The sequence below is a fragment of the Saccopteryx bilineata genome, chromosome 5, assembly GCF_036850765.1.
Source record: "Saccopteryx bilineata isolate mSacBil1 chromosome 5, mSacBil1_pri_phased_curated, whole genome shotgun sequence".
Classification (NCBI taxonomy): domain Eukaryota; kingdom Metazoa; phylum Chordata; class Mammalia; order Chiroptera; family Emballonuridae; genus Saccopteryx; species Saccopteryx bilineata.
In genome coordinates this window covers 266,214,753-266,225,837 of record NC_089494.1, presented here as the reverse complement: position 1 = coordinate 266,225,837, position 11,085 = coordinate 266,214,753, and the positions used below count along the sequence as shown (strand labels likewise).

General features: G+C 53.5%; 1 protein-coding gene across 1 annotated transcript; it reads right to left on the bottom strand.

The window, feature by feature from the left end:
• Positions 1-7,884: 7,884 nt before the first annotated feature.
• Positions 7,885-9,482, bottom strand: TMEM271 (transmembrane protein 271). The gene has a single exon (XM_066280740.1). The coding sequence runs from the start codon at positions 9,458-9,460 to the stop codon at positions 8,342-8,344; it is 1,119 nt and encodes a 372-aa protein (XP_066136837.1). The 5' UTR covers positions 9,461-9,482; the 3' UTR covers positions 7,885-8,341.
• Between the last annotated feature and the right edge of the window lie 1,603 nt (positions 9,483-11,085).

Genomic DNA, 11,085 nt, shown 5'->3' with positions numbered 1-11,085 from the left:
TACCCTACATCAAAGCATATATGAGAAGCAATCAATGAACAACTAACATGAAGCAGCTACAAGTTGATGCTTCTCACCTCTCTCCCTTCCTGTCTCTCTCTCAAATAAATAAATAATGAATAATGATTTTATATTATATGCAATTCTTTAATTGTAAATACCCAAACAATAGAGAAAACCCACATTTAAAAAAATATTCTTAAATATTATCACCAGAAGCAACAATCAGTAACACTGTTGGACACATCATTCTGAGCACACATGATGCTCTACAATATGCTGCTATCTTTTTTTATTTAATTTTATTTTTTTTGTATTTTTCTGAAGCCAGAAACGGGGAGGCAGTCAGACAGACTCCCGCATGCACCCAACCGGGTTCCATCCGGCACGCCCACCAGGAGGCCATGCTCTGCCCATCTGGGGCGTTGCTCTGTTGTGACCTGAGTCACTCTAGCGCCTGAGGCAGAGGCCATGGAGCCATCCTCAGCGCTCGGGCCATCCTTGCTCCAATGGAGCCTCGGCTGCGGGAGGGGAAGAGAGAGACAGAGAGGAAGGAGGGGGGAGGGGTGGAGAAGCAGATGGGCGCTTCTCCTGTGTGCCCTGGCCGGGAATCGAACCCGGGACTCCTGCACGCCAGGCCGACGCTCTACTACTGAGCCAACCCTATGCTGCTATTTTTAATCCAAAGTATTTCATGTAATTTTTCTGAATTTAACAGAAAAAAAAGTTAAAGTGAAACCAAAGAAAGTGCTCAACTTTAGATAACTCGTTTTTATTACAAGAAGTATTAATTTGCCTGGCCTGTGGTGGCACAGTGGATAGAGCATCGACCCGGAGTGCTGAGGTCACCAGTTTGAAACCCTGGGCTTGTCCTGGGGCATACAACATGCAACCAGTGAAGAATTAAGTGAAGCAACTGAGAGTTGACACTTCTTGCTCTCCCCAACCCTCTCTTTCTATAAAATAAAATTTTTAAATCTTTTAAAAAAAAGTATTAGTTCATAAAATATTATCAAATTAAGCAAAGAGATTTTAAAGTGTTCATTTAAAAACTTAAGTACTCTTTCCTATTTGAGTCCATATCTATGGACCCCTGCTGTAAGACATGACAAAATCATCACTCATTCTTTTTTCCTTCCCCCACTCACCAAATTTCTTATAGGGTTATTATCACCATTTTTTTTTTTTTTTTTGTATTTTTCTGAAGCTGGAAATGGGGAGAGACAGTCAGACAGACTCCCGCATGCGCCCTACCGGGATCCACCCGGCACGCCCACCAGGGGCTATGCTATGCCCACCAGGGGGCGATGCTCTGCCCCCCTGGGGCGTTGCTCCACCACGACCAGAGCCACTCTAGCGCCTGGGGCAGAGGCCAAGGAGCCATCCCCAGCGCCCGGGCCATCCCTGTTCCAATGGAGCCCTGGCTACGGGAGGGGAAGAGAGAGACAGAGAGGAAGGAGGGGAGGAGGTGGAGAAGCAAATGGGCGCTTCTCCCATATGCCCTGGCTGGGAATTGAACCCGGGTCCCCCACACGCCAGGCCGCCGCTCCGCTGCTGAGCCAACCGGCCAGGGCCTTATTATCACCATTTATAACACATATATTTTATTCTATATTTTGTTTTAGACTCTTAACAACTGGTCTGCTTGATTCTGTGATAAATGGCTTGCAGCTCCTCCTCCCCCCCCCCCCGAAGTTATTTCTACACTGCTTCTTCTTTTTTTTTTTTTAAGCGAGAGATGGGGGGGGGGTACAGATGGACAGACAGATGGGAAGGGAGAAAGATGAGAAGCATCAATTCTTCGTTGCAGCACCTTAGTTGTTCATTGATTGCTTTCTTATATGTGTCTTAATGGGGGAGCTCCAGCAGAGCGAGTGACCCTTTGCTTAAGCCAGTAACCATGGGATCATGTCATTTACTCATTGGCAACCTTGAGGTTTCGAACCTGGGTCCTCAGCATTCCAGAGCGACGCTCTAACCACTGCGCTACTGCCTGGTCAGCCACACCGCTTACTCTTTTCTTTCCTTCCTCTGTCTACAGAATTGTTTTATTATCTGAGTTTTTGTAAAAGAGGATTCATGGATGTGGGCTTTCTAAATGTCACTTCTGGCCCTGGCTGGTTTGCTCAGTGGTAGAGCGTCGGCCTGGCGTGCAGGAGTCCCAGATTCGATTCCCGGCCAGGGCACACAGGAGAAGCGCCCATCTGCTTCTCCACCCCTCCTCTCCTTCCTTTCTGTCTCCCTCTTCCCCTCCTGCAGCCAAGGCTCCACTGGAGCAAAGTTGGCCCGGGCGCTGAGGATGGCTCCATGGCCTCAGCCTCAGGTGCTAGAATGGCTCTGGTTGCAACAGAGCGACGCCCCAGATGGGCAGAGCATCGCCACCTGGTGGGCATGCCAGGTGGATCCCGGTCGGGCGCATGCGGGAGTCTGTCTGACTGCCTCCCTGTTTCCAGCTTTGGAAAAATACAAAAAAATAAAAAATTTTAAAAAAATAAAAATTAAATGTCAGTTCTTGACGTCTCCTGTAGATTCCTCTGTGGCGGAGTTGCCGTTGGGACTGGCAGTGTCCCTCTGCCGCCGTGGCTGCTGGTGACCTGGGCCACGTCCACTTCCTTCCCTCACACAGACCTGCTCCCTCTGCTCCCCTCCTTCCCTTTCCTCTTCCCTCCTTCCTCTTTTCCTTTCTTCTGTTTTCACTTTGTCTTTCCAGATCTTTCCTTCCCATTCAAAGGGTTTTTTTAGGAGAATGTTCTTTTCCTCTCTTTTTCATTACTTCGCTATCTAAATAGTTTTTCCTTTTCCAGGATGTCACATCACTGGAATCACACAGTGTGAAGCCTCTTCAAATTGTTTCTTTCACTTAGGGATACGCATTTAAGGTTTCATGGCCTGATGGCTCATTTCCTTTTAGTGCTGAGTAAGATTCCGTTGTCTGGATGGACCACAGTGTATTTTTATCCATTCATCTAGTGAGGGACACCTTGGTTTCTTCCAAGTTTTGGCAATTGTGAATAAAGCTCCTATAAACAACTGTGACCCGCATCTCTTGGCAGAAATTCAGCCCCATGTGGCACTCACAGAGACTGTGGACACCACACATTGCTGCCTACAGGGTTTTAGGGGGGCGAACGGAGGTCCCTGCCATTGACGGTGCGACCACAGAGCCTGTGTTAGGAGGGAGGTCATAGGAAGAGAAGTCCTGCATTATTTGGCATGTTTGAATACAGGGCAGAATGTTCTCACGTCTGTCAAAAGTTTGGGATGACTTGGGTACAGATTCATGGAAAATAGTCAGTTTTTAATTTTGGGGAAAACAGGAAAGAATATCATCATGGACCATTATCTTCCTCACCTCTGCACAATGTCTGTGATCCTTATAAAACAGAATACTGATTTGACAAAAAGAAAAAAGTGCCAGCACTCTACTGGGAGGCTGTGAACTCATGGTCCTTCGGCCTTTTGACTGTGACCTCCCAGCTGGAGGAGGAGTTCGTTTTTCATCATGAGGCCATTTCTGCCCCAAACTGCCACGGAGAGGAAGGCGATGTGCCAGTATGACTTTGCAAAATAGTTCTGTCATTATGCCTGTTATCTGAAAATATTTACAAATGTAACTTGTTTTCAGAAAGTTTTTCTCTTTGGGCAATCAGTTTTAATGTTTGATTTTTTAAAAAATGTTTCCAGTCCCTGGCTGGGGCCCTGGATAGAGCATCAGCCCAGCATGCAGACATCCTGGGGTCGAACCCCAGTCACAGCACACAGGAGAAGTGACCATCTGCTTCTCTTCCTCTCCTTCTCTCCCTCTTGCAGTGAATGGCTCGATTTGTTTGAGTGTTAGCCTCAGGTGCTGAGGATAGCTTGATTGGTTAAAACATCGGCCCCAGATGGGGTTGCTAGGTGGATCCTGGTCAGGGTGCATGCAAGAGTCTGTCTCTCTCCCCTCCTCTCACTCAAAAAATAAAATAAATAAAAAGTGTTTCCATTGATTTGAGAGACAGCAAGAGGAGAAGTGAAAGGAAGGAGGGAAGGAGAGAAAGAACCCTTAACTTGTTGTTCCATTTAATTGTTCCATTTTGTCATTTACTCATTGGTTGCTTCTCATATGTACCCTGACCTATGGAATCAAACCCATGACCTCAGCGTGCCTGGATGATGCTTTATCCACTGAGCACCTCAGCCAGGGCCTAATGTTTGAGCTTTTTAAAGACTGTTCATCTGACAGATGCATTTAGGTTCATGAACCACCCTGGTCTGAAGAAACTACAATGACGTCATCTACACGTGACACCGGCCCAAGCCAGGGGTGCACCAGCCCTGGGGTCTTCAGCACTGGCTGAATTCAAATTAGGAACATAATGATATATGCTTACTATTTTCCTAAGTTAAACTTTCTTCTTCCAATTTGTTGGTGTTTTGTTCCTGTCAACTACTGTGCTGAAAAGTAGCAAATGAAGCCAAGACATTGGATCATTTGGAAAGTAAACCAATTGGCATTTTGTCCTATTAAAAAATAGGTGCGCAGACCTATTCTATACCAAACTCATCTTCTTAAGGTCCCTGTCATTTATTGATTTTCGTTCACATCTCGGTAAGAAACAGTGCTTTTGGGCAATAATAACCTTGAGGGCACCACAGGACAGTGTGGCACGTACACAGCCCTTGTTCAGATGGGGAGCTGGACCTGAAGGTGACCACAAGGGTCAGCAGTAAACAAACACATGTCTGTGCACATGGACCCACCCAGAGGCCTGGCCCCCACCACTTACCCTGACCCCAGTGTAGCTCCAACACGGTTTGCTGTGCTGGTCTGTGCTGGCATCCAGCAGAGGGGGCACCCCACCAGCCTGTGCCACCTGGCTGTGACAGAGAGTGCAGGCCAACAGGCAGCTCCACTCCAGCAAGCTACCCTCCAAGACGTGTCCCTGTCCGACGGTGCTGCAGCAGGGGTGTGCAGTCCACAGCCAGGCCCCCCCTCCAGACAGGCTCCACTGGAGTCCTGAGTGCCCCGGGCAAGGCTGCTGGCCTGGCCCTCTGACATGGCCAGGAGGCAGTGTGTGTGTGCGCATGTGTGTATATGAGTGTGTGCTGTGCACATGTGTGTGTGTGCACACCTGTGGTTTTGTGTTTGTATGTGCTCCTGTGTATGTGTGCATGTGTGCTTCTGTGTGTGTGGGTGTGCACTTGTGTGTGTGTGTCTGTGTGCATGTTTGAGGCTTCTGCCTGTGCTGGGTCATGGCACCAGCCAGGAATAAAAAAATTAATCACCAGCAGTTCAATCTTTACCATAAACACCAATTTGACTTATTTTTTAAATTAAATGATTTTTAATTTAAAAATATAATTTAATTTTAGTAAAAAAAATTCAGTTGTGTGGTTCAGATTTGTGTTGCCAAGGGCAGAGCACTCCCTCTTAGGAGCATGTGAACCCGGCTGCCTGAGACCTTGGGAGCGTCTGTCCGTCTACCTGCAGATAGTGTAGTTTGTGTGGTGACCACATCATGTGTTTTCTTAATTATATTATTCCCTTAAAAGTAAACAACTTTTATATTTAAAATAACAACTTACAAACTCAGCACTAAGCCATGTAAAAATGCTAAAGTGTGTTTAATTTTGGTATTTCATCGTAATGATACACTCTTGGCCTGGTGGAGCCGAGACCAAGAGTTGATTATTATTCTGAGTAGAATGAGACCTATTCTAAGGAGGGTCCAAAAACTGACATTATTTTCCAAAAAGCGTAAAGAATCAATTCTAAACAAGTAACTTAAACTTTCAGAGAGTGGAATGGGTGCGAATCAAGCGCTGCATTGAATGGAATAACTTTCACGAGCCCAGCGGGGCCACGAGGGGGCTGGTCCTGGTTACACAACAGCTCGGAAACCTATGATCTCCCCCATTTCCCTGGGTGCTGGTCTCGGGAACAACTTCAGCTTAGGGCTATTTGGGATTTTGTTTCCTGTAGATTTAAAAAAAATAAAACCCTGGTATCGCATATCATTCTATCAGTCTCTACAAAGTGAGGTGAAAAGTATTTGTGAAGTTAGAAACATTTACGTCTTTAAAAAATGTCCCCGAGTGTTTTGGTCACATAGAAGTTGACTAGGGGCCCAGCAGCTCTCTGGGCCCAGACACTCCCTGATGCCCAGCCAGACGCCCAGACATAAGGATGCTGCTGGCTCCAGCACCAACCATGCCTGCCCATCAGCTCTGCCTTCTGTTCCATTGCAAGAAAAGTCTGAAACTTTAGAGAGGCTACTGATATTGATGCAAGTCTGAGATTCATAAGGCATCTAACATGCAAGCTGCACAGATCGGGTAAAATGAAATATCTCCGAGAACAAGGGTCTGGGGAGGTCGCTGTCTTATGTCCATGTTCCCATGTGTGCTCCGGCCAGGCCCTGCGCCCCCACCTTGGGTCCACATTGGGAACTCTGCTGGGCAGCTTTGAGAAGCCTTGCTTGGGAAGCAGGAGATGCCTCGCAGAGCCTGATTGGTTCGGCTTAGGCAGATGGGAAAAATGCTTTTAAAGCACTTTTGCTGCCACTTATCACATTTGACTTTAGGTTGATGGCCAGTGGGCTGTTGATATGGGGACAGGGGAGAGGTGAAGTAGGGGACTGCTTGGTCTATGCCCTCAGCTTGGCTACATCCAGAGAACTAATATAGACAAGCATCTGAAGAGACCTGTGGGTGAGAACCCAGGAAACTGGACATGAATGACCCTGTCTCCTTGGGTGACATCAGTGTCTCAAGGAGAGGACATTGACTCATTGCCTCTTTGATCAGATATCTGAGTTTGACAGTAATTGAGCATCAGGCTGCCGTGTCTGTCACTGCTGAATGGTAACAGGTCTCCACTCCTCTCTAGCAGCCTCTTCTGCAGCTGGGTAGCCCGACCAGGTCCCAGCCAGGCAGGGACCTTGGTCACCAGAGTCCAGGTGACCTGCCAAAGCCAGGACTCCTGGGAGATAGAGGTCTCATGCTAGAGTCTGCACTTGGGAACTCCACCTCCATCCCTAAATCTGGGTACTTTTTCACATTTAGAAGTGGACCCCAAACTCCATAAATAAATTAAACATTATTTCTTCTGCTTTTCTCACCTCAAGGGCAGAGCACTGGTGTGACCCCACCTTGACTGGCATGAGTCATGTACCCTTTGGTCAGGGTGGCGTCTCCTTTGGGCAAATTCAGAGTAAGAGCATATCTGCCTGACACTACAATTCCAGCTTGTGGAAGTAGAATCGTCTTTCCCCTGCAACTCTGGGCCTGCCTGACTCTGAACCAGCCAACCAGACTGGATGGACCCTCACCTCACCATCTCCTTTACCATCATTTGGAATTCATTTCATACTGTGTGCATAAATATGCACACACATATAGCCTAATGATTTAAAACTATGACCTTCACATCAATTAAGGGATGCATTTTAAGTGAAATGTTATAATGTTCAAATTATGAGATTAGTGAATTAATCAACAGAAAAATAATCTTTACCAGAAAAACTATGACTGTGATTTTCCAAAATAGAACCGGGCTATTCATGTGTCTTAACCAAAAATAAGCTCAGCTTTGCTGTAGAAACCTCATCACCAGTTTCCAAAAAAAGACATGTATGGGACCTTGTATGCACAGAAAGTTCACTTCAAAAAGAAGTTGGGTTTAGTCAACCTGAACTCTACAACTGTTAGAGTTCACATCTGTCTGATGAATTCAATAATTCCCCCCAAAAAACTGATCTGTGTGTAGATACCCTCTAACTCCAATAACGTAGCAATTAATTTAATAAAGGAACTCACCAATTTTAAATTGCAATAAATTTACCAAACATTTTCACTGTTTATGGAGCTTTACAGTAAGAAAGTATTGACAAAAGCAGGCACATCCGTGTACAAAGTGTTGCTGTCGGGTGCTTCTCACGTGTTTCATTCCTGAAGTGGTCCTTCTGTCCTGTCAGGCGAGGTGTCTTCCTTCCGGAGGAATCACCCTCGCTCGCCCCGGTGAACTCCTACCCGGGGACCTGGGAGCATCGCCCCAGGGAACGGACTTGCCAAAAGGAGTGCGATGGGGGCGCTAACCCCAAACATTTATTGTAAACTTTAAAATGGAATCCGGATATGAACACAGAAAAGAAGAGGAACCTCCCAGACACAGAAGTGATAATACTGGATGGACCAGTCTCGTGGCGGGGAGGCCTCGGAGGGGGGCGCGGGGCCAGACAGCCTCTGGAGATGTGACACCACGCGAGTCCTGACTTTGCGCCCCGACAGCCCCGGTCCCCACCCGCTGCGGTGGCGTGTGGGGAGGCGCGCGGGCGCCGTCCGTCCCGGGTCGGCCAGCGCTTCAGCAGGCCCGGCTGGGCTCCCAGGGGCGCGCCGCCTCGCAGGGCGGCCGGCAGCAGTAGGGGTAGGAGGCATCGAGGTCAGGGTCCGAGGGCGCGTACCCCGGCAGCTCCACGGACGGGTGCCCGCCGCAGCACACCTCCACGCCCGCCTCGTCCGACGGGTGGAAGACGCCCACGTTGATGTAGGAGACCGCTTGGTGCACCACGAAGCTCGCACAGTCCCCGGGGGCAGTGAAGTCCGACTCCTCCGGAGACAGGATAGAAGCTTCACTCGGGCGCGGCTGCAGCCGCCGGCCCCGCCGGCCACGCCGGCCACGCCGCGCACGGGAGGCTGGCGGCTGCGCGCGGAGCCCGAGGCCGCCGCGGGGCCGCGCCAGGGCCCGGCCTCCCCTCCGCCGGCCGCGCCGGCCGCGGCGGGCCTGCGACGACCGGTAGTTCTTGACCAGCAGGTGGCTGAGCAGGCCCAGGAGGCACTCCAGCGCATTGAAGACGGTGGAGAGCACCAGGCCGCGCTGGTAGTCCTTCAGCTGGCGGCACTTGGCGGACGTGGCGCTGTCCAGGGTGCTGCGCGCGCGCGGCGCGCCCGGGGCCGGTCCGGGGGCGGCGGCCGCAGGGCCTGGGGCCGCGGCCGGCGCGCGAGGCGGCAGGCAGTAGTGGGAGTACTTGCGTTCCACTAGGGACACGGTGTCGCCGTCGATCACGGCGCCCGCGAAGGCGCTGAGGACCCCGAGCATGAAGACAAGGACGCCGAGCAGGAGCAGGTTCTGGCTGTTCACCGGCCCCGGGGGCCCGACCGCGGCCCCCGGCTCGCCCGACGCGGCCTCTGGAGCGTCTGCCGGGGGCGCGGGGACCCCGAGCCCCGAGCTTGGCCCCGGCCCCGCGAGAGGCGCGTCCCGGGGCCCGCAGCAGAGCAGGGCGGCGCCGAGCAACGAGAGGCCGGCGGCCAGCAGCAGCCCCGAGTAGAAGGCGCCGGCGGCCGCCCCCAGCCGGAAAGGCTCCCCGCGGAGCTCCGAGCCCAGCGAGAAGCACTTGAGGCCGACGGCGGCGGCGCTGAGCGCGCAGGCGAGCAGGAGGCAGGAGGAGAGCGCGGCGCAGGCCCCGCGGACGCTCCACTTCATCCTCCGCGCCCGAGCCGGTCCGCACCCCGCGCGCCCGCCGCCGCCCGCCGCCGCCCCCGCCGCCTGCGCTTCCTCCCGGCGCCGCGCGGCCGGACCGCCGGCCTCCTCCTCATCCTCCCGCGTCCTCCCGGGCCCGCGCCGCCGCCGGAGCCCGCATCCTCCGCCTCCCGCCGCCGCCGCCGCGGCCCCGCGCCGGGAACCGATGCGGCGCAGAGATCCGCAGGGCGCGCGCCCCTTCCCCAGCCCGCGGCGCCCCTCACAGGACGCTCCGCTCACGGCACCCCGCCCGCGGCCCTGAGCTCTCGGCCCAGGCGCCGCCCTCCTCCGCCCCCCGGGCTCCGCAGCCCCTAGGACGACCCTCTGCAGCCTCCCCAAGGAGAGGTGTACCCCGCGCGTCTCTCCACCTTTCTCGGGTGGCCGCTTAGGCGACACCACTCCCAACCCCGGGACTCTCCACTCAAGGCCCCCCCAGGCCCCACCCCCAACACCTCCCACCTCCCGTGCCGACACGTCCACGCTTCCCCGGCGGGGACCGCGCTCCCGGTCCACCCGCTTGCCAGCAGCCACGGAGCCTGAGGAAGTTAGCAGGCAGGGGTGACGCGCAACGGGGCAGAGAGGAGCGCGGTGCTCGGTGGTCTCCGGGGGAGAGTTGGGTTGCGGGATAGGATGGGGCGAGTCTGGGGAAAGGGGGAGGGAGCCCGGGAAAGGGGTCGGCAAGGGTGCTAGGGAATGGGGCGTGAGTGTGGATGCAGGGGTGGGGGAGGAGGAGCGCGGGGCTGAGACCCGCCGCCGCGGCCTGAAAAGCGTGTGTGATGTGTGTGGGGGGGGGGGGGGGTAGAGGTGACACCTCAGGCAGAAGAACCTTGGATAAGCCCTTCTCCCGGGTCACGCAGCAGTCTCCCCCGGACGGGAGTGGTTGTGAGTTAATTCATTAGAAGGCAGTTCACATTCTGATGGGAACTGGGAAGGGGGTGGTAAAATCGCCTCATTCCGACCGAGAGATCTCAAGATGGGTGAGAGGAGGGCGTGGGGATGGGTGGGGCGGAGAGATGGCCTTCTCCCAGGCCGCTCTGGGCACTCCCTCCTCTTCCTGAAGGCAGGCCTGGGGAGGGGTCTCTGGAAGGCCCTCGGAGGGTTCACCGGGCCGAGAGGTTGGGCCTGCGCCCGATTCCTTCCATGCCGTCTCTGCCGCCGCAGCCGGTGGCCGGGGGAGCGGGTGACTCACCCTGCCTGCTAATTGCAGCGTTAAATAACTTTGTGCTGGAGAGGCAGGCGTGGCTGCAGCGAGGGAACGCGGCTGAGTGTGTGTGTGTGTGTGTGTGTGTGTGCACGCGCGCGCGCGCGTTTGTGTAGGGGTGCTGTGAGAACACACCTCCGTTCCTGCCACCCACTTGCAAGTTCTGTTTTGGAGACACCCCCAGAACGCGCAGCCGCACGCCCTCCACGCGCAGAGTATCATTGGTGCCCGGTGAGCAGGGGCACAGCCCCCGCGGCTCCTCGCGTCTGGACAGAGCCGCGCCCACAGTAGCCGGGCAGCGCGCGCGCAGGGGCCCCTCGCCCACCTCTCACGGAAACCATCTGCCCCGTGAATCTGCGAAGGCCGTTCCGTGGCTCTCGGCACATTT